The sequence below is a fragment of the Cynoglossus semilaevis genome, chromosome 9, assembly GCF_000523025.1.
Source record: "Cynoglossus semilaevis isolate Cse_v1.0 chromosome 9, Cse_v1.0, whole genome shotgun sequence".
Taxonomy (NCBI): Eukaryota; Metazoa; Chordata; class Actinopteri; order Pleuronectiformes; family Cynoglossidae; genus Cynoglossus; species Cynoglossus semilaevis.
In genome coordinates, this window is record NC_024315.1 from 1,572,237 (window position 1) to 1,596,605 (window position 24,369).

General features: G+C 44.0%; 1 protein-coding gene across 1 annotated transcript in view; it reads left to right on the forward strand.

Annotated features, from left to right (window-relative positions):
- Positions 1 to 1,554: 1,554 nt before the first annotated feature.
- The window catches only part of sdk1b (sidekick cell adhesion molecule 1b), a 148,520-nt gene continuing 125,705 nt past the window's right edge, over positions 1,555 to 24,369 (forward strand). Inside the window, 1 exon segment of the mRNA XM_025058662.1 lies at positions 1,555 to 5,181. Within this exon segment, the coding sequence (XP_024914430.1) occupies positions 5,061 to 5,181 (121 nt within the window). The 5' untranslated portion in view covers positions 1,555 to 5,060.

Genomic DNA, 24,369 nt, shown 5'->3' on the forward strand with positions numbered 1-24,369 from the left:
AGGTTTGGAAATAAAGTTGAGAGAAAACACGAAGCAGGAAAATTGAGTTGAAGAAAAACATTTGATCAGATGTTTTTTTTTCTTCTAGGCTGAAGTTTTTATCCAGACTTTATTCATGTTAACTATTGGGCGACACATAACACTGAACTGAACTGCACTTTTTTTCCAGGGTGTTCAAACTCCTGGCCTGGGGATCAATTCCTGCCCGCTACTGGATTTTAATAATAGTTAAATTTTGCCCCTGGGGTTGGGGCACTTTTGAAACAAGCTTTTCCTCTTTTTTTCAGCAGTGTCTGAACACTCACTCGAGTCTGAGACCCAAGTGCCGTCTGTCCTTTATTTTGAAGTGGTTCCATAGCTTGAAAGAGTTTCTCAAAGGCCCAGTCTGTGAGACGATAAGAGACTGTTGTCCTGCCAACCGTCGGAGGTGTTAACACAGCACAGATCCATGCCAGCATTTATTAAACTTTAAAGAATTACCACTTAAAGTTACAGAAATCAATATTCCAATAATCACCTAAATCTTCTGCTCTGCCTACATTGTATCCACTATCAGATCACAGAGTACATCAGCAGCCTCTAATTCTGCTGCTCTGGCTGTCCCTCTCTCCTATCGCCCTGTAATTTTCTACAACATCAAGCGTCTGTTTCAGGGAAAATATCTCTAAAATGTTACTGTTCGCCGCCTTCTCGCTGCTGAAGTGTAGGGAGACACGCTGTGGTTAGAGACAGTTAACCAGGGAGCGTTGTGGACGGTTGAGCAGTTGAGGAACTGGAGATTTCCCTCTGGAGATGGCAGAGACCCAAATGTGACGCTAAAGGTTGTTGAATACAGACTTTATGTCTGCCCTACGAGAAATGTCACCTTTCATACAGAACATTGAAATGAAAACACCTTTTTCAACAACCTCCGGCTGGCTGCATTCCTAACACTTTCTGTAACGGCTGAGTATGTAAAGACAAATGTTCCCTGTGAACTTGAAAGAAGAGAAAATCTGAGATATAATCTGAGCTTGTCGTCGGCGACTGAAAGAGGACTATCAGAGTACTCTCTGGGTGTAATTGTACCGTGTACAACGTATACTAAACATTACCATCAGTGGAGTCAGGTCGAGGACAGGAACTACTGCTGAATGTGCATTGGTAAAACAGATCTATGAGCAGGTGTCGGTGTGATTGGCTTCAGCAGCAGCAGTCTAGAGACCACCAGACAGACTGGAGAGACTGAGTGGAGATGGTGGGGGTCTGTTTGGTGACTGGGGATGAAAAGCCCGTCTTCAAGGATTTATTGGGGCAATAAAAGATAAGGTCACTATGTTGTAGGCGTTAACATTAATGTGCTATTAAATGAACATCACCATGAAAAAAACTGGTCATCAGCAGAACCAGACTTGGTGAATGCAGTTATTGTGTCATAAAGTAAATGCCTGTATTATGTGTTGATACTGCTGATGTGTCAGAGAGTTCGTCCTCAGGCTGGTTGACTGTCAGAGAGTTCGTCCTCAGGCTGGTTGTAGTAGACAACAGTGAGTAGATAATAGTTTGGGAATGAAATAAATAACACTGGCTAGAAAATGTAATTATTTTGTGACATTAATCAGATAAAAGTAATAGTTTGACTAAATGTTTTACTGCAGTAAACTTGCATTATTCCGTGGTTGTCCTCAAACGACACATTCACAGGACGCTCGTCCTCCGTCTTACTTAAATAAGTAGATCACATGCAGCTTACGTCACGTAGAAAATGTGTCCCTAAACAGAGGGTAACAAGGTTTATGGTCGACCACCGTGGTGGAGTCAGACTCACGGCTTTATCACATTGATTCCTCTCCCATTCTCGTCCACTGGGACAAGGACAGTAGTCCAATTACACAGACCATTTGAGCTCAGCTGAACTGTTGTGAACTAACTGAGTGTCAGTCGAACAGCAAATCATTCCAACAGTTGATCATTTCACTTATTTCATGGTTGTAACAAATGCTGTGATGAAGGAACAAAATGAAACCAATTATTAGACCTGAATTTGACAGGTTAGATTTAAACACATTATTCTGATGTGACTGGCTGATGACTGGTGTGTGTGTGTGTGTGATAGAATATTATAATACTCTATTAATATTACACTGTATTACAGACACAAACATAAGGGTCAGGGTCCACAGAGCAGCTCGGCTTCATGTTTTGTGATGATAAAATACTTCTGAAAATGTGAAAGACGTAATAAAATTAACACAAACACCAATTTCAACTTTTGCAAACTTCAATTTTTAATGTCAATGTCTCTTGCTGCAGTAATGACAATAAAAAGAAGCGACGTCGTTACAGGAATAGAACCAACATAAACACAAGCTGCACAACAGCTGTACAAAATTTGTTTTGTAGAAATAGGAGCACGGAGGCAGCGACACACACACAAACAAACACACACACAAACAAACACACACACATACAGTAAAAGCCAGCGTAAGCAAACAGCAGCAAAACATTAGGCCTGATTTACTACACGGCATAAGGATAGTTACCTTTGAGGAGCCTCGGGAAACAGAAATTCATCAAGGAGCAGCAGAATAAAAATGCATGAGAAAAGAAGACGATGGTGGATATAAAACCACAACCAGTTATGACGAACTGGAAGGAGATCAAAAAAGAAAAACAGAATTACAAAAAGGAATGAGATTAAGGATGCAGAGATGCGTCATCACAGATGCCAAATGTTGTAAATTACCAAAGAAAATAAAAGCATCAAGGAAACCATTGAGGTATTTTGAAGTGTGTGATTGGATAATTGATGCGTGGGCATCAGTCAGAGGTAAACAAGCTGGGATTCTGCAGTTCCCTAATGTTCCCTAATCTTTGGTGGAAATCTCTATTTGTTATGTCAACATGTAAACAACAGGTAATCCTGCTTCCATGCTGGGAATCGGTGTGTCATCATTTACTGTGACTATAAAAACAAATCAACTGTAAACCTTATCTTATCTCTTTCACCAAATCTTAGTTTTCTTGCTGAGTGAAACAACACAATGTCACAGTCTAACAGACAACAACGGTCTTTATGTAACATTTTATTAAATTTTATAGAACATAAGGGTTTCCTTAAACATTTTCTTTCACGAAGGTTGTGACAAATAATGTCAAAAATATGTTGACGGTTAAAAAAACACGGTAAAACTTTTGCCAGAAGGAGTCCCGCCCTCCAGTTGCCTTCTGACCAATAGGAAGAGAGGTAGTACTCGCTTTCACCAACCAGTGTAAAGGGATGCCAGTGAATGGAAGTTTACTTTTCCAGTTTGGAACAGATGGAAAGTAGAGATTAACGGGGCAGAGCGGGTGCTTTGTTCAGTGAAGACGGAGAGAAATTACGGTGGAGCGTAAGGATTTTTGACGGTGTCTCTGAACCGAACTGCGGGAGAAGGAACCCACCTCTCCTCTCTCCCCCTCACTCTCTCCCTCTTCTCTGTCTGTTTGGAGGCAGGTGTTCGGTGGACGTAGACGCATCGCTTCAGTCGGCAGCTCCTCCGCGGACGGAGGGTGAGGACACACCGGCTTAGCTGCCGCTGAAACCCGCACTAAACTCCTAGAAGGACAAAGGGACTGTGGTGGTTAAATACCGTCGCTTCCAGACTGGACCGTTTTTTTGTACGTGAACCGTTGGAGACTGGATAAACCGCGGGAGGCTCCGGTGTCGCAGTGAGACCAGTGAACGCAACCGATTCACTTTGAATTTCTTCGTCGATTTTAAACAGCTGGCGAACTTCGCTCGGGGTTTCAGTGACGTTCTAGAAGACGGTAGAAAAACTCTCCAAAAACTTGAATTAACCCAGAATACTTTGTCTCTTAACCTGTTGTCTGTCCGGGTTATTGCCTCTTCCGCGTAACCCGAGAAGCTGCGCATTATGTGGCCGGTGAACCTATCCGTTACCCGCTGTCTGAGCCCTCTCTCTGGGGACAGAGGTTTAAATGCGTCCGTTAGTGGAATTAATGAGTAAAAACTACGTAGCGTTCGGCCACAACTACACACACAGTGACCATAATATTGGGAGAAGAACGTGGTGCAGAGACAGAATATTAGTCGAGGGTGTTATTTTAATTTAAGACGAACTCGTCGGTACCAGCGTGGCCTGTGGCGGACGTTTGAACGGACTAACAAACACAGAACACCTTAAATACGTCTCAGAGTTTGATCAAATTTAGACTTTTTTTTCACTTATTTTGGATTTTTCACTGTTTCTCTCGAGGCCACTTGTAGTTTTATTTAAACGTATTTATTACAGTTCTCACTCAAGTGAAATAAATACCGAGTACATTGTAGACACACCACGACACATACTTACACTGATGACAGTTTACATTTCCCCATTTCTCGGTATTAATCGTTTTTTTTTGTTTTTTATCCCGACAGCGAAATGATCCGCGTTCCACAAATCCTTAGTGGCGACATCACGACAAAATACGCGCGGATTTGAGGTTTTATCGGCAGCAGTGGAATAAGCCGATAAGTGTAAGACACACAGTCAAGTGTATTAATACGGTAGATCAGATCAGATCGACGTGGATGAAGATGAGGCTCCACCGGGAGCAGCCGACGAACAGAGACCGCGCACAGAGGCTGCAGTGAAGCCGTCAGTGCGGACTGAAGCCAAGAGGAGTGAGAGAAAGTCTTTCTGTTGGTCAGGGGAACCCTCCTCCTCTTCTTACTCCTCACCCCCCCCCCAACCCCCCCGTCACCACCACCACAGCTTCGACCTCCTCCTCCTCCTCCTGCTTCTTCTCACGCTGCCTGCCGACTTTTGGACACCGGAGCCGTGGAGTCCTATCGTGCCACAGCAGCAGCAGGGAACTCCCGGAGCTCGGGTCTCAGTGAGGAGAGCCTCCGCTCTCCGCCCTCCGCCCGTGGACTCCTACCCTGAGACAGAGAGTCGGAGTTGGACTGCAGCATCAGCAGAGCACCGGGGGACGCAGTCTCTCTCTGTCTGTCTGTCTCTCTGTGGTGCGAGAGGAATTAGCTTCTCCCCCGAGAGTGTGCGGGGACCTGCAACAGGGAGCGGGCGACACTGGTGATGATGATGATGGTGGTGGTGGTGGTGGAGACCAGGAGTCGGCGGAGAGGAAGCCGCTGCCTGCCCGTCCTTTTCCTGCTCCTTCTTCTCAGCAGCTGCTGCCACATGTTGCACGGCCAAGGTAAGAGCTGAACGGCGCCAAGTTGTAATGAAAGGCTGATTCAAAAAAAAAAAAAAAAACACTTTTTTTTTTTTTACTGCATCTGATTTAGACCCATGTATGCTGTAGGTGTTCGTGCCCTCTTCTTACTCCTCACCCCCCCCCCAACCCCCCCGTCACCACCACCACAGCTTCGACCTCCTCCTCCTCCTCCTGCTTCTTCTCACGCTGCCTGCCGACTTTTGGACACCGGAGCCGTGGAGTCCTATCGTGCCACCGCAGCAGCAGGGAACTCCCGGAGCTCGGGTCTCAGTGAGGAGAGCCTCCGCGCTCCGCCCTCCGCCCGTGGACTCCTACCCTGAGACAGAGAGTCGGAGGTGGACTGCAGCATCAGCAGAGCACCGGGGGACGCAGTCTCTCTCTCTGTCTCTCGGTGGTGCGAGAGGAATTATCTTCTCCCCCGAGAGTGTGCGGTGACCTGCAACAGGGAGCGGGCGACACTGGTGATGATGATGGTGGTGGTGGTGGTGGAGCCCAGGAGTCGGCGGAGAGGAAGCCGCTGCCTGCCCCTCCTTTTCCTGCTCCTTCTTCTCAGCAGCTGCTGCCACATGTTGCACGGCCAAGGTAAGAGCTGAACGGCGCCAAGTTGTAATGAAAGGCTGATTCAAAAAAAAAAAAAAATGTTTTTTTTTTTTTTTGAATCAGCCTTTCATTACAACTTGGCGCCGTTCAGCTCTTACCTTGGCCGTGCAACATGTGGCAGCAGCTGCTGAGAAGAAGGAGCAGGAAAAGGACGGGCAGGCAGCGGCCTTCTCTCCGCCGACTCCTGGTCTCCACCACCACCCCCACCATCATCATCATCACCCGTGTCGCCCGCTCCCTGTTGCAGGTCACCGCACACTCTCGGGGGAGAAGATAATTCCTCTCGCACCACAGAGAGACAGAGAGAGAGACTGCGTCCCCCGGTGCTCTGCTGATGCTGCAGTCCAACGCCGACTCTCTGTCTCAGGGTAGGAGTCCACGGGCGGAGGGCGGAGAGCGGAGGCTCTCCTCACTGAGACCCGCGCTCCGGGAGTCCCTGCTGCTGCTGTGGCACGCTAGGACTCCACGGCTCCGGTGTCCAAAAGTCGGCAGGCAGCGTGAGAAGAAGCAGGAGGAGGAGGAGGTCGAAGCTGTGGTGGTGGCGACGGGGGGGTTGGGGGGGGGGTGAGGGGGGGGACACGGGCAACAAGGGAGATAGACGGATGATGAGTTTTAAACTGGAAACAAGGCTGTGATTTATTGGACCAAGTGTTGCAGGCCGTCTAACAGTGAGGATGTGTGTGTGTGTGTCAGCAGGAGGGATGGAGTGTGTGTGTGTGTGTGTGTGTCAGCAGGGGGGGTGGGGTGTGTGTGTGGGTGTGTCAGCAGGAGGGATGGAGTGTGTGTGTGTGTGTCAGCAGGAGGGATGGAGTGTGTGTGTGTGTGTGTGTCAGCAGGGGGGGTGGGGTGTGTGTGTGGGTGTGTCAGCAGGAGGGATGGTGTGTGTGTGTGAGGAGGAGGAGGAGGTCGAAGCTGTGGTGGTGGTGACGGGGGGGTTGGGGGGGGGGTGAGGGGGGGGACACGGGCAACAAGGGAGATAGACGGATGATGAGTTTTAAACTGGAAACAAGGCTGTGATTTATTGGACCAAGTGTTGCAGGCCGTCTAACAGTGAGGATGTGTGTGTGTGTGTCAGCAGGGGGGGTGGGGTGTGTGTGTGGGTGTGTCAGCAGGAGGGATGGAGTGTGTGTGTGTGTGTCAGCGGGAGGGGTGGTGTGTGTGTGTGTGTCAGCGGGAGGGGTGGTGTGTGTGTGTGTGTCAGCGGGAGGGGTGGTGTGTGTGTGTGTGTCAGCGGGAGGGGTGGTGTGTGTGTGTGAGGAGGAGGGAGGGGTGGTTATTGGGTCAACAGCACTGTTTTTAGCAAATTAAAGTAGGCTTGATTTGTTTTGTGTGTGGGAGACAGAAGGGGGGGGGGGGGGGGGGGGGGTGTACTTACTAGATTGCATGGATAAAATGCTACGATTGTAATTGTTGTAAAAATACATATCCAGGATATTGATTGTGAGATTAAGTTATTGAGGCTGTACATGGTTGGGTGGGTGTTAGAGCTTCCAGCTCTGCTAATCCCCAGCTTAGTCAATGACCTGCTTAACTACAGCTACACACACACACACACACACACACACACACACACACACACACGTCAATTTCAGTATTCATTTAGGGTTGGAAAATATTGGCCTGGTTTTGTTGGCGTCTGTCCAGGTTACTGTAGTGAAGGAGTGACTTTTGGTCACAGTGGGTCTGGGTGTAAAGTCACTGTTTGATATAACAGCCACAAAAAGACTCCGCTGATGAGATATTGATCCTGGTCCCAGCAGTTTGTGGAAATTATCTATTGCCATGTTACATTAATGTGTCTGCCTTTTTCCTTGGAAACTGGAGAGAAAGCACACACGAAATCAACAGAGAGAGAGAGAGAGAGAGACGTAAGAACGGGTGTAAATTCATGTCCAGGTGTAGCTGTACCCTGAGAGATCATGTCAGTGGTAAAACAAAAGAGCAGGAGAAGGTCAGGGTGGTGTCAGGGTGGTGTCAGCACACACTTTCTCTGGGTCACAGATGGTGCTGTGGGCAGAATTTAAGGCTGGAGGGGTCGCGTGGATGAGGGGGTGTCAGGAATGTGTGTGTGAGTGTGAGTGTGTGTGTGTGAGCGCTGGGTTTTGGATGAGCTATTTGCGAATGCATGAAAAATATGTGTGCCATTTAAGTGCAGCAAAGTGTGTGTTGCCTGAGTGTGAATCACATGCAGGGAGGTGGGAGAGAAAGTAAGCAGGCGGTGTGGCAGAGAGGGGGAGGAGGTGGTGTTGGATGGAGCTGCGGAGGGAGAGAGGGGTGAGAGTGGGGGAAAAAAATGAAGTGGTTGGGGGGGGGGGGCAGGGGTTAGAGAGAGAATTTGGCACACAGTGCCTGTCACTCACCAGGCTGTGCCTGCAGTTCAATCGATGCTGACGTTATGACAACACCTCTGTGTGTCAAACGTTGCTCTCCTCTCCCTCTCTCTCTCTCCCCAGTCATCGCACTCACCATGTTTCCTCCCTCCCTCCCTCCCTCCCTCTCTCCCAGGTGCTGAAGAGGAGGTGGTAGACTTAGAGATGCTGTGCACAGTCAGCTCTTTCTCTCCTCTTTCTAATGTCAAGGTCTCAGTACCGGAACCACCCGCAAGTCCGTTGGAGTGGGCGGGGGGGGGGGGGGGCGGGGGGGGGCAGCTCTTTTAAGACATGCCTGCAACTCAGACAGCTGACAGAGTTTGCATGCTGGGGTGGGGTGGGGGGGTGGGGGGTGAGAATTGAGAATTAGTGAAACAGATTCAGAATAAGACTGTGCCGTGGGTGGAGGAGAAGGAGAGTGCGGTTATCGATTTGATAAGCGGTGCCAGGCGGCCAATCGAAGGCTGCAGATTTTCCAGGTTCCGGCCCCTCTATCCCCAGCATTTATTAGGACGTTTTATTTTAGGTGAAAAAGGATGAAATTCATGAGCCAGAGCTGATCCTCTTGATCTCTCCCTGTCTCTCCCCCCTCTGCCTCACTCCATCCCAGTCCCTCTCCTTCTCTCTCTCTCTCTCTCTGTCTTTTTCTCAGTCAATCGATGCCCACACCCCTCCTCATAAATGCGGGGCTTTATATACGCCAACTCTCATCTCTGGGAGCACATTTAAATAAGCTCATCGATCTTTCATTTTAGAGTTTAAGTGACAGCAGCTTTTTACTGTCTCTCCTCCTTTTAACCTCATCCTCATCCTCTTCTTCTCTCACTCCCTCTCAACTGCTCACCTTGCCACACTCCCTTCTTTATTCATGACCCCAACCATTTTATTCATCCCCCCCCCACTCCCAGCTGCCCTGTCACTAAGAGGGTTCTGCTCCACAGCTGTTTGATTGATTCATATTTCCAGCGTGGCTACAGACGGGCTCTTTCTCGACTTGATATTCTGAACGGAGTCAGGGATGGAGGTCACATTTAGCGTGTTTTAAAATGTAAATCCTAACCACGTCGCAAAACAGACTCTTCTTATTAGCGCAGAAGAACTGGTCCTGCTGTTCAGCTGTTTTCTTCTAAAAGACGTTAGACAAAATCACACAGAATTGTGTCGTTCTTCTGTTTCACAAATTCACAAAGCAACGGCAGTGAGAAGAAAAGAGTTCATAACAAAGAGAAATGAGAATAATTTTGGTTTAATGGCTAAATTTAGATCATGATAAGGCTCTGTGCATTACCAAACAGCAAAGTAAAATGTTTTACAGTTTTCCTTATTACTAACTCCACGGGCCCAAGTAATTGCCTTAAAATATGTCTTAATATTGCCAGATTTTCTACTTCCTTCCTGTCAGTGTGATTAAGACGAATTCACCGTCTCTGGTCGAACCGTTGGATTGGAGCAGAAAACAGAAGGATTTCTGTTAGAGAACACTCAGTGTTGTTGTTAGAGGTCACAGGGCTGAGATTGTAGGAATAAAGAGGACATTTGATCAAAGATAGTCTTCGCTGTCCTCCTCGTCCTCCTCGTCCTCCTCGTCCAAACACAGTAAAAGTGTCGTGTTTCTACAGGCAGCCTTGGATCACTGTTCTCTAACGTCTGGATTGACTAAGACAAACTCCTGTGATTGTCTGCAGTTTTGTGTTTGCTTTGCATCTTAAATTTAGGGATTTTGGTTCCACTTTTAAAATGTTAACGTACGTGTTTTTGACCAGGGGAAAGTTTCACAGCTGTGTTGGTATGTGTGTAAATAAGGTAAGGTGTGTGTGTGTTAGGGTAGAGGAAAGGATAAAAACTGTGGGGGGTGTATCTGTACTTGACGGCTGCCAGACCTGTCAGGCTTTGAAAAAAAAAAGGGAGCTCCCTGATTGGCTCCTTTATTTCCTGTCTGTCAGAGGAAACGTATTACCGTACTTCTCCAGCTGCTGATGCTGTTGTCGTGCACGACTGCACGTGTGTGTTTGAGAAGGTCAGATTTGTGTGTCTACCTGTCAGGTGTACTATACCTGAAACTTTTTACTGTCAACACACCACCCTGCTGGCCACATGCAGTATATGCTGCTGGCAGGTGTGTGTTTTCATTTGCAGTGTGTCAGATTAATGCTGAGGTTTGATCACTTTCAAGTGTTTTCCACATGCAGCAGAAGTGGCAGCTCCAGAGAAGCAGCCAGAGCCACAGTCATATCGCTGTGTGTGTGTGTGTGTGTGTGTGTGTGGGTGGGTGTGTGAGAAAAAGAGTGGAATGTGTGGACAAAGGAGGGAAGCAGGTGCTTTCATCCCATCTTCTTTTGTTCAAACACAAACCTGCAGTCAGCGGTGATTTATCCACTGAGGCTCCGAGGCCGTTCAAAGGTCAGCTGTTTTCTCCTCTGACTAAGATCACTTTAAAGAATATGTTTTAAAAAACAAGACTCTGTCAAAAGTCAGTAGTTTATGGGTCTGTACAGAGTCTACATACCTGCCTTGGCTTTTCCAGAGAGAATATTTACCTGTTTTGCCGAGAAGATGTATTTTATAGACGACATCTTCTAGAACTTTGAAATAAGAGCCAAGTGGGAGACAGTTTCACCTCTCTCTCTCTCTCTCTACCTCTCTCTCTCACTGCCTCACCCGTCGACGCTTGTCATTTTTTTGGTGTTTATATTCTCAACATCGCTCCGCTCCTTTTTGAACCTGATATTTTCCCCTCTCTGTGTCTCTCACGAGGGGCTATAGAATCCAGCGCTGCCCCCTCCCCACCAGGTGGCAGTGTAACGGTTAAAACCCTGGTGATTTGAAAGAAGACGGAAGTAGAAGCTGGGTTTTTTTCATCTGCTGTGTTGGTGTGCTGGAAAAATGCAGAGTAATGTTTGTTCACGTCGTCAGAGTTGGAAGTTCACAGCCACACAAATCATCGGGCAACGGAGGCGGCCCTGGGTCACCTGATCTGTCCGCCTTGTCATGGTCGTGAGGCACGTTAGCGACATCTGCTGGACAACTAACAGTTGCTAAAACAAATGTTGGAAAGGTCTGCGTTAATTGATGGATGAAGGGATGTATTGATTGATGAATCAATGATCATTAGATGATGAGATGACTGATGTGAAGGGCAGGTATTAGTCCAATTAAAACAAGACTTCAAAGCATTGCTGTACGAATATTCCCGCCTTTGTAATTACCACCGACCACTTGAATGTACCAGTGATCTGTTGTGTCCTTAGAAGTACAACACAGTGGCTTTAAAGACATGTGTTAAGGTTGAAGGTTGTCTGTTATGACTGAATGTCCTGGTCTGAAGTAACCCCAGGTCCAGGTGACTGCAGCTGAGGCTGAGGCTGAGCTCCACTGAGAATGTTTTCCACCCACACAGGTGTTCATGTAAATCACTGCGACTGCTGAGACAGGGCCAGGTTGAAAACTGCTGTGGGAATGAATGATGTCACAAAAGTAACGCGTTGTCTGTCCTGAAGGTGAGAGGTCAACGTCCGTTTAGAGCATGTCCATCTGTCCTGAAGGTGAGAGGTCAACGTCACGTTTAGAGCGTGTCCACGTGTCCACGTGTCCCTAATGTTGTTCTTTTGCAGTTGCTGTGCTGACATGAACACTTCAGACTCTGAATGACTGTTAGGACACGGTGGATACAGTAGTTTGATTGATGAGAAACGGTTAAAACATTTCCAATTATCTGGCTTTTTTATATTTTACATTGTGTGTGTGAGTGTGTGTGTGTTTGTGTGTATTAACACTAAAAAATCACTCTTCAGAGATGGATATTAAAAGTACAGAACTGAAGACCTTGATGAAAAAAAATCTAGATTGAGATTGAGTTTTAATTCTGTATGGAATTTGATATTAGCTCAGTGTTGAGTTTTTTAATTAGTTATTTTATTTTTTTAAAAGGATCTCATTTCAGTCATACATAGGAAACAAAAATACATGTAGAGGCACAGAAAGCTTCGTTAATGTCAATGTAATGAATGTAGATTTTTGTTCTTTTTTTTTTCCCCCTCCATCTCCCATCACTGATTCAGCTTTGAAGATAACCCTTGTCTGATGAATGGTTCTATCCTTGAGTGGTTTTAGAGGTTTGAGATGCAGCCAAAGACCAGGACGATACAAACACTCTGACAGTTCCATCATGTGTTGTACAGTTTATGGGGCTTAATGATATTAAGAACTTTGAACCCACTGATGGCACTGAACTGTGCAAAGTTGTACAACACGTCCATAAAACACACCCACACCCACACACACACACACCCACACACACACACCCTGGCAGTGGATCTCTGAGCCAGCAGATGAGTTCCAGAGATCACACGAGGAACAGGAAACTGTTGGTGAAGTTGTCGTCTCCTACAGAGCAGGGTGTGTGCTCTGATGACACTGTGACAGTGTTTTAAACATGAATATTATGGCCTTATCAGCGTTTCCTCCTCCATTATTCCACTCTTTTCCAAGGCCGTGGTAACACACCCTACTTTGCTGTGAGATAAATGTGGAGAATTGTTTGTGAATTTATGAAATGATTGCTTCGTCGAAAACCTGTGTTCAATTTGTGGTGTTGTATTTTCATGGAGCTTTTATAGAAGACAGAGAGAGAGAGCGAGCGAGCGAGCAAGCAATTAATGTGAGTCAGTGAAGAAGACGTCAGGGAACAAAGATAATGTAAATCATGCTCTACATGCAGACAAGGCAGTTTTTATATCAGCGCTCCAGCAGTCAACTATTTCACGTTGAGTTAAGTGCTGTTCCTTTTGAACAAACAACGTTTCCATTAACACCAGACGGCTATTAGAGGATGTGTTACAGATATGATGTCAAATCTTACATTATACAAACCTGTTTGTTCCTGTCGTCTGATGCACAGTGAGTTGATTATGAAGTGGTTCCTGCACCGGACAGACTGGTAACATTAAACTACAGTCATCATCTGCTGCCTGTAGCTTATATTGAAATGTGACCAACAGTCCATCAGCCCAAGGTGATACAGAGCCAACAATACAATATATATTAGGATGTATTATGATCCTGTAGAGTCATACTAGTGTAGTAGAGTTAGGTAGTAGAGGTTTTTATATATCTATGTCTATATATATATATATACATTGTATAGACAGAGAGAGAGAGAGTTTTACAAACAGTAACCTAGATTTACATTTAGATATTATGAAACCAAATATCTTCTGGCGGGAAAAAAAAGTAGATCTCCTGAGTTTATGTGACAGGAACAAGATTGTAGGAGATTCTTATTAACAGCAACAGAGTGTAAATAAAAACAGGTGGCTGAAAATGTAACTGCCCCCCCCTCTGTCTACCCCCCGTCCTCTACCACAGCCAGGTACAGCCTTTAAAAGCTTTTCTAACCCCCCCCCGGCTGGTCCTGCTGTTTATTTACTAACAGCACTTTAGTTGATGGTTCAAGAGCCGACTAATACTGATGTGCAGAACGTTCCCCGGTCCAGCTTGTTTGCTCTGCACTGGGACTCGGACTGGCAACCCTCCAGTGGGACCAGACCAGAGACTTTCTCTGTTGATCTTCTCCTCTTCCTTCCTCTATCGTTCCCTCTCTCCATTTTCACTGCAGCTGCTTTTACGGTGTCGTTTGCAGGGCGTGGGATGATATGCAGTGTAATGTTTCACACACACACACACACACACACACACACACACACACACACACACCTGCTCAGGGATCCTTATGTGTTTGTGTTTGTGTTTGCCTTTTATTGTGGTCATCCTTGTATTTGAATGTGACCAGAGGTCAGAGTGTGTGTGTGTGTGTGTGTGTGTGTGTGTGTCATTAAAGCAGCGTGATTTTCGTGTCCAGGATGAGGGCTGGACGCTGCTGCAGGTGTGTGTTTGATCTGCTACAGGTGTGTGTGTGTGTGTGTGTGTGTCAAATGTATGGTGATTTATGCTATAGTCTGAGAGCACAAAAACTCCTTTGATCTCATCTAGAAGTAGCAGAGAACTACTCTCTGCCCCCCCCCTCTGTTTGTCTGTGTGTGTGTGTGTGTCGTGGCCAGAGGTTTTACCTCCACCCTTTGATCGTAGCAGGTGGACTGTACATCTGCTGGCCAACAAATCTGAGCTCCAGAGAAGTTGGTGCAGTACCAGAGAGGGGGCGCTGTTGAGTCCACAAAGTACTGTTCAGTTCTGAGACTGGCTCAGGGACACTGTCACTGATTGAATAATATTACACAAACACTTCATGTTCAGGAAATGTTTTGTCAAATTACATTTCACCAAATATGAAGATTTATCTAATGTGTTTTTTTTGCATAAAAACAAAGGGATAAAAGATGGACTTTTAGTTATTTACAGTTAATGAGGTAATGGTTTTATTCGACCCCTGGCTGAAAGTGTTCTTCTCTTCCCAACCACAAACAACTTTATGTAGATGTGAACTACTTTTAGTTATTTACAGTTAATGAGGTTTTATTCAACCCCTGGCTGAAAGTGTCCTTCTCTTCCCAACCACAAACAAGTTTATGTAGATGTGAACATTTTGGTTATTTTAAATATGTTAAACATTAAAATGTATTTATTGAGATGTAATGTGTTTATTTACTTTGTCTAATTTTTTCTCAGTACTTTTTGGTGGTTGAGCTTGTGAGCAAATTATTGTCATGAAGAAAAATTGAAAAAAAAAAGTCTTGTCATTGTACTAACACGCTCAGTTCTGTGTGAACTCTCAATTTAGGCCAATTTGATTTGGTTTGATTTGATCTGAAAGTTGTTCATTTTGATGATGGAGAAAACTTATCAACGCTGACGCATGTGGTTAAATGTGTTCTCACACATTTAGTTGTTGAAATCAAACACTTTTGGTAATTATAACATGTGTTAATCAGCCATGTGATTACACCCCCCCCCCCCCCCCCCCCGCCTGTCCTCTTGTCTCAGTTATGACACCACTGATGTCGTGGGATTTACAGCTCTTTTCTGTCTGGACCTCGGTTCTGTTTTAGTTTAATATGTTTTGTGTTTTAGGAACAGAAGTTTCAACAGGCATTAAGTAAGAGTGGATTAGAACTGCAGGCCGCTAATGCCCAGCACAGAGGCTCGTTCCCAGGTAGAGCTGTAAATGAAATATTCATGTGCATTAGTTTCACTTTGAAAGTCCATTATCTCCAGCAGCTCTGACCTGTTCTGTTTTGGAATGTCTCTTCAGATTCTTTTGATTTGGTACAGACAAATGTTGGCCACTTGACCGTCCGTTGGTGCTGTGTGGGGGCCACGGTCGACCTGTGTTTCAGTCTCCAGTTTACGCTGCTGCTAATTCTTAAAGAAGAGCAATAACCAAAGTGGCAGAAAGTTAACTTTAAAGAACAAAGAACCAGTGAGAGACTGGATGTCAGTTCTGTGGTCGATGGAGTCAGGATGACCAATCAGGATGGATGGATAGAGCTGTGCATAGACAGATAGATATACTTTATTGATCCCAGGCTGGGGAATTTCTTTTTTTTTTTTTTTTGTACATAAAGAATGTGTCTTCCTAATTTATCTTGGTTTTCTGCTGCCCATCCTTCTCCTCTTCTGTTCCCCTCCAGGATGTGACTTTCTCTCCTTTCTATCACTCATTTCTCTTCTCCACTCTCTATAATTGAGAAGGGGCCGTTGACAAATTCATCTCATTAAGTGCACACACACACACACACACACACACGTCCACCCAACTTTGTGATTCTGTGGTGAACTGCAGGTGTGTGTGTTTGTGTGCAGATTGAATCACAAACCTTCTCTCCTGAGATTCACCTTGTCTTGTGTTCGTGGGGGAAGAACAAGACGGAAATAAAAAAACAAATGGAAATAAAATGGAAGCATTCAAGTGAAAATAATAAATGAATTTTTCTTCCTCAGTGCAGAGCTGGAGTTGAGGAGACGTACGATCAGGGATGAACTAGTCTCTAACACTGAACACACTAACTAATTATCTTAGTACAGTGATGCTGGTTGACTCACTGTTTTACTCTGTCGATAAGATGTTCACACTGCAGACACAGGTGGCTCTTACCCTCATCTGTGACCCATACCCAGTGTAAAGAGCACAAAGTTAATTTTTTTTTTCAAATCCAATATGAGTCTCTGTGATGTGTGGTCCTGTATCTGATACATGTCAGTTGTTTTCATAGCAGCCTCTGTATAATTGGTCTCTTATATCATTGGAGTCAGAGGTCACCGTTTGATACTACTGGGAAAAGGTGAAGCAGTAAATAATGGATGGATGGATGGATGGATGGATGGATGGATGGATGTGTTGGCAGGGTGTTAGCTGACAGTCTGCCTCGTTCACATTCTCATTGACAGCTGAGGTTCTCTGACTGATGACAGTGATCAAATGTAGTGACGTTGATTGTCCAACAACATCTGCACACATACAGTAAACATGCTGACGTGTTTGACGTCCATGTTCACTGCTGTGGTGTGACATGTGACATGTGACATGTGACATCACAGCTTCTTCTTCACGTGTGTGTGACTGAAGTCTGACGGCCGTCAAAAAACAAGGCAAAAACCATTGTATAAATACCAGAAGGCAGCTTTAAGAGTCAGTCTCACAACAGCCCCGAGGACAGTCCATGCAGGGTACTAAGGTCAGGTCTCTCTACCCGGGGCATTTAGTACTCAACAAGGTGTGGAGTCCTAGACAGTCTGAAGAAAACCTTTTTACTGAAGCAGATGTGACAGGAGTGTAACAGCAACAATGGTACAGAACGGCATGTTTAAGGCACAACAGTCACAACAGTCACAACAGGCACAACAGTCACAACAGTCACACGGTCACTGTGTGACATCATAAATGACGAGTCAAGAACCAGGGCCGTCAGGACCAGTACATGTTTCAGCCTTAGTCTCATCATGCAGTATGTGTTTGTTCTGTGGTTGCAGTACCACGTACAGACAGTAGGGCACGATAAAATGTGTTGTTAATAATGCAGCACCTGTGTAAACCTCAGAGCTACTGTAAATCTATCCCATAACTGCATACAGCCCAGAAAGTATATTTATTTGGTACTCACATTTTTGTGCTTCTGCACTTTCTGCAGATGAAACATAATGGGCTCCACAGTAAAGTGTTTTATGTTAATATTTAAAGGAGTCTCTGGGATGTATGGTCCTTTAAACACACAGTTACCTGTGGGTCTGGAGCTTTGAGTCACGGACAAATCTGACACTGTCTGAAAACCAGATACAAAACAACGTAATCCTTTTATCCTTTACCCAGTTCATCGTTTTTATCGTTGGTTACTTCAGGAAACCTCACAGTTGTTTGGGATTAAAAGTTCAGAGAAAGATCAGATAAAGTTCTCAACAATAGTTAACAACTAAGAAACTGGATATATGGAGCCAAAAGTAATAAAAACTGGAAGGTTAAAAAAAACACTAACAAAACTAACTAACTAACTAACTAACTATTATAGATGCCTAGTTAATATTTGGTTTTAATTCTCAATCATGATTTCTAATTTAAGTAATTTAATGTAAGATGTCTTAATTTTATACTGATTTTTTAATATTATCATTAAAATTACTTTGCCAATCAAATCAGCAGCTTGTCATTAGACCCCCCCCCCTCGACCCCCTCACAACTACCTCTGTTACTATAGTAATATTAGAAAACTTCTTGCCAGAGTCTAATTACAGTTTCATCCAGGCTTCATTTTTAGATTAAACCATGCAAAAAAAACAAAAAAAAAAAAAACCTCATCTCCAATGAAGTTCACAAAAAAAAAAAACGTCATCTCCAATGAAGTTCATGAAGAAGGACAGTGAGATTGATCAAAAACATCACCAAAACTGCAAATGAGCCAAATGACGTGACGGGGTCATTTATAAACAGAGGATACACAGAGTGTCCCAGGGAATGATTTTGTTGTCCCGTGGCCTGGAGCCAGGTTCATGTTGTCTGACCCTCACGGAGGCTGATAAATCCTGCCGCCCAACTTGTGATTCAACTCTATGAAAGGTTTACGGAGAAGTCAGTTTCATTTAAGGAAGGTATTAACCACATTCAGTGTCTTGTATAACTTTACAGCCTCATAAACCAGGGGAGTTACTTGATTTTCTTTTCCTTTTATGTAAAACAGGCTTTCATTTAGTGAAAACGTCCCAGTGTATTAAGACTGGAGCTTTCTGTGTTAGTTAAAAGAAGAAAGGAAAGACATTTACACATTTTGTTCAGCATGGAATCAAATCCACTTATAATAAACATTACACAAATATGAGAGCAGGCAGAGTATTTACTTCTCCTTTTTCTTTTCCATAGTTTATTTAGTGAGTAAACGTACGAGGCAGTTTACAAACTGTTGTTGTTGTTGTTGTTTTATCAACAGCTACTACTGAATGTTTTGACCTAATATTTAAGGACTGATCCAACACTGGTTATTTAAAAACATTTTCTCACAAAAATGCTATAAAACTACAAATTAATACCTCTCCAATTACCAGGTTGAACAATTATTTCAAAGCCTGGTTTTCAAATATTTTAAAACCAAGAATTTCCCTTAGTTTGGTCACAGAACAAAAAAGGTTGTTTTTTTTATATGTAATTGAAAAACATGATAGCAGTTTTGGGCTGTTGGTTTCACCTTTGTCACGTCTTAATGAGTGTCGTAATAGTTTAATTAATTTAATTACGTTGAGCTGGTAAAGCGCTCTCCTGAAGCACAACACAAACCTCTGTGGTTATTATGTTGAAAACAATTAGAAAATGAAATTCAACTGAAAGATTTTTTATAATTTCACAATTTTGTGTTTCACTGGCCTTAACTACTGAAAGTCAGTGAAGCTGTAATCACCACAATACAGTAAGTCTCTGTTCCTAATATCCCTGGTTAGTATAAATAATGACTTTGATTCAACGTTAGGTGTTTGTCATCACTCTTTTTTTTTTTCCGCAGCTGCTCTTCACAGTTGTTATTCACCAGCATCTCTGTCTGCTTTACTTCCTTCACCTCTCTTCACACCGCTGCGTCTGAACAGTCACCCACAGTGGGCGCTAGAGTGAGGTCTCGTAGCTAGCACATTCTGGACGTCACCAGTTATACATCAGGTCAAGGCTGCCAGGGTTGTGATGACTCTGCCTTCAGAATACAGTAAAAACTTATTGGTTTTTTTTATATCACAAGGAGAGTAAAATAAATAGACCGGCATAAATGACAAACCCAATAAAAATTTTAAAAGTCTAAAAATACCTAAAAGTTTAACGACTTTTCCTCAATATAAAGTTTAAAATGCTTTTATATTTGATTGCACAGGTTTTTTGACCATGTACGACATAAAAGTGATTCACTAACTGTCCTCTGTGGTTAACACTGCAGCAGCGAGTCGCTGAAACCCAGACGCAGATAAATCACCTGCAAGTAATTCCACAAAACAATGTGCTAAACATTTTAAAAAAATAATCAGGGAAGGAGAGGAGGACCGTGTTTGGACAGGACAGGGTCAGGTGGGTTGGACGTCAGTCAACAATCCTGTGAGGCTGGTGTAATGGGAGATACAAGCAGACGTTTGAGAAAATAAAAACTGTAATACTGCTGTTGAATTTTCATCATCCACATCTGTACTGTGTCATGATACATGATGACAGAAATCTAATACGTTACCTCAGTCCATACCGTGGCAGCAGGTGTACAAATACTCTCCAGTTTTTGATTCCTCGTTTTGTGGCTACAGTTTGTCTTCAACGTGACATTTTCCAGTTAATTCTAACTCACGGATTTAGGTGAAGAGGAAACGCCTGGTTCATTTATTTCAATGGGAAGCTGTGTTCTCATGCCAGGAAACTTTAATTCACTCAGTAGAATTTTCTGGATCCAGGTCGGGTTTTAGTTTAACACTAATGTCCGACTATATTGAATCATAGAAAAAAGGATTTTTCACTCTTGGTTGGTTCTTCCTGTTCAGTCGGAAAGAAATTATGACTGACTTACAAATGAAAAAAAAAAAGAGCCACGCTGTTATTCTTGAAGCCAGACATTTATACTTATTTCATTTTTTTTTTTTTTTTACTGCTGCCTATTCAGCCTCTTACTTGTTGGACCGCATAATTCACCTTTGCAACCATGAAAACACCACCATCATTATACTAAACTGACGTCCCGACTGTTCCTACCCCGTACAGATTAGCGTTTCGCCCTGCGTTCACCGACATACAACAGATTATTAACAAGCGTGTAATAATCTGGAGACAAAAGGACTCACAACAACTGTGTTACCGTGACATTGTAACAGTGATGTCTTATGGTTGTGAATGCACTCTGTGACTGACACTGTGTGGGTGTCGCTGCAGTAATCCACTGTTCTAAATGTCAGTCCGCTGCTCCAGGCTAACATTATGCTGATAACTGCCACCATCATTTTCTAAACAGCTACTCCTGCCCGGGAAAAACACACCTTCAGCCGCTGGGATAAGCCGGTGTATGTATGTGTGTGTGTGTGTGTGTCAGAGTTTGTGTGTTTGTTTGCACGTGTGCGTTTAGGCCCAGAATATACTGTTTAGTTCTTCAGAAAATCTACTTGATTGTGTGTTTTCAGAGTCACTTTATCACAGACTCAGTGTCTTATTAGGACGTCAGCTGCTTATCAAGGTGTGCACGCGTGGGCTGCGTGTGTGTGTGTGTGTCTTCATGTATACCTAGTGAATCTGAACATTTGTTTGTGTGTGTGAATGGGCTCCTGAAATTGCCTGCTTTCAACACACTTAACTGCATCGCTGCAATAAGAAAGCCAGCACTTTCCAACAACACTCTGTTCTCACCGTTTTCTTTCTTCTCTCTCAGTCGCCGGCGTCTGTTTATTCACACCTGGTGGTTTCATTGATCCATTGATTTCTGTTGTTTGATTAACTTGTATTGAAAGTGTCATTGGTTTGACGTCAAACAGAAGGTATTTGAAAAACTATCACACGTCGTTAACCGCAATATTAAATCTAAAACTGAGCAGATTAACATTTTTAATACAAATGCAGAATGAATTCTGTGTCAGAAAACAGAAGCAGCCGCACGTTTTTGTTAGTTTGGAGAACTTTACTGTGAACCAAGAAGGATTTTCAATTTCAATTAATGTCAGGGTAGGTTCAAGCCGCGGTCCTTGGGAATAACCTGGCACACAAAAAGTTCCCAGTTACACCAAATTGCTCAGTGTTTAATTAATATTTATTATTAATATTAATTAAACACTGGGCACACAAAAAGTTCCCAGTTACACCAGGCTAACAACAGACATAATACCACTAGAGTTAAATTCCTAAATATCTATTAATTAATATTAATATTTATTATTAATATAACATTTTGCATGAAGTAAAGAACACTTTGAACAACAAACCAGCAGCTATCCATATCTGCAGGTGGGAATCGGCCTAAAATTGCAATCTTTGCATCTCTATAAAAAAACCTTGTATTTATTTGTCACACAGTGACAACCAGAGAGGGCAGATCTGTTGTTTATTCATGCGTTTATCATCTAGAGTTTGTCCTTGAGGGTCCCACAGGGAGGTGAGGGGAGAGAAGTTTTTTTGGTTATGACAGAGTGCCAACCTTGTCTTTGTCCGGCCTGATTTCAGTTTGGATCTGTCCACTCTGGACGTGTGTGGAGCATCATAAACAGGACATTCAGACAATGCTGACCATTTACTGCTGGGCCGCCGTCAATAATGAGGCGTAAATGGGCAAAAAGTCACTCAACGTTCAAAACTATAACACTTTCAGATATCAATAGTGAACTCCTCTGTGTCCCGTTGTTTAGAGTCATGGTCAAAAAAGTGAATAAGATTGATTTAAAAAAAACAAACAAACCCTGAACCTTCAGAGGCGGTGATAGAGAATGAACAGCACAGTGTGTGTGAACACGTCACATGGTTAACAGTCTGAATGGTTTTCACATTTTCTCTGCTGCTCACTGCGTTCCTGCTCTGACGGTGACTTTCCATGCTGTCATCACCTCAGCCCTCTCTCCCCCAGTGTCACGTTACATCCCGTCTGCAGAAACTCTCACTTCTCCCTCTCTCCTCTCTGCTCCCCCGTCACTAACCCAATCCTCCGCTTTGTCCCAATTTACTTCTCTATAATTTCACCTGCTGTCGCCCCCTGTCGCCCCCTGCCTCCAAGTCATTAGGCCGGGGGGGAGGTGGAGGGGTTGAAGTGGGGACTTGGTAACTCTTCCCAGTAGGAGGATCCAGTTACTCAGGGCACCAGCTGTGTGTGTGTGTGTGTTTTGGTTAGTCTTGTTAGTCTAGTAGAGTTAGTCAGTCAGAGAATCCTGTGTTTACTGCTAACGGTCGTGATTAGAGCTGTAACGCTGCATCGTGTATCGGTTAAACATCGCTACAAGTTCACAACAGTTTTCATTGGTTGAAATAAAGGATAAATTGTGCATCAAGGTGTAGGAAGTAGGCTGCGTTATCTCCAAAAGTCACTGGTCATAAAAACCTGTGAATCCTTTGGTGTTGAGAGTCCGTCGTGTCGTTGTTTCTCTGTCTCTGAGGACACGCCACTCAGAAGACCAGCTTATAACAGTGTTTGAATGGACGAGGACGGAAGGACAAATGGGCTGTGGTGCCTTCATTACAGCTGTGTGTGTGTGTGTGTGAGTGCTGGCATCTCCGCTCCATCAACGTCAATCCTTGTATGAGCTGTCAGTGATTACCACGGCCCAGGGATGTTAATTTGTGTAATCAGTGTTTAATTAGCATTCAGGGAAACACATTAATCAGACCACAAGAAGTCGACGCTTCCTCACGCCGTCATTCATTAGTCTACTTCAATCAGCCAATCACAGGCTGCTTCAGAGCCCGGACATACTGCGTCGCAATCACAAGTTAGACTGAGACACAAAGGTGGAATTTTATTGGTCGTCCAGTTGAGGACAATTACAAAAGTGATTCTTTAAGCAGTGTGTGGTTGACCTCAGTGAGAAGTAACGGCACCACGATCCATTAACTATTGATTACTAATCCACAGACCTGAGAAATGTTGTGCTGTGGACATGGTATCAGACTGATCCTGGATCAGATCCTTTCTCTGTGGCGTCTGTGCTGTGTCATCCACACCGGCTGTCAGTAACACGTCACACAGGAATTCAAGACGCACCGGACTCTGGTCTGTATCTGCCCACAGACGACGCACCGGACTCTGGTCTGTATCTGCTCACAGACACACACACACAACACACCATATATATACTGTATGTGTGTGTGTGTGTGTTTAGTACAACACAGAGTGTAAGTCTTTGTGCTCTGAGAACAGAACAGACTAATCTGTTCCACCATTATTCATAGAAACAAATGAAACATTTTCATAACGTCTGAAGATACAGACACCTGTGGCTAAATTCTTCCTGACAATCACAAAGTTAGATTCTGACAGTGTGTAAACAGAGTTGTATCTGCTCAGAATAAGAATGATGATGAATTCTGACCGTTTGGTCAGAACATCTAACGTCAATGTCACTGATTCAGAAATGATCAGACCTCTGATGTAACTACTGGGAATGACCCTTTAACCCCAACGCACAGCCAGGAACATCAGTTTTTTCCCGAACATTGGTGAAACAATGTTCCATTAAAAATATACAACAGAGATACAGACCTTACAGTGAATTAAAAATGTAGAGCAGTAAATTGGTTCTTGGTGATAAGCAGTGCTTCAACTATCTCTTATTTAATGTGCATTTGTGTATCTTGTTAGTATCATGCGAGAAGCAAACTACACTTTTTAATTACAGCTCTGAGATAATGTAGGGAGGAGGGGGAGAGAGGGAGAGGGAGAGAGAGAGAGAGAGGGAGAGTGCCTGTGAGAGAGCAGAAAGTTCTGCAGGGGGTTAGTTTAATCTCACAGTTCGTTTCACTCATTGCTTTTGGTATTATACTTCCTTTTAAAGACATAAATCACTGATCATCCTGGAGTGAGAGAGACTGGGGGGTGGGGGGTGGGGGGGGGGCAGTTAGCACAGCAGCAGTAGTAACATAATGATATAACCTGATTATGCCTACATTAGCCGTCATTTTCTCCAACGATGATGAGAGGTAAAAGCATGGAGTAATTGTAGCGGCCAGTTCTGGATTTGATAAACAAATCTGTGGTTTGTGAAGCCGTGCGTACGTTGGTGCGTTTAGTTTTTTTTTTTTTCTTTTCCCTTTTGTTTTGGTGGTCGGGGGAGGGTG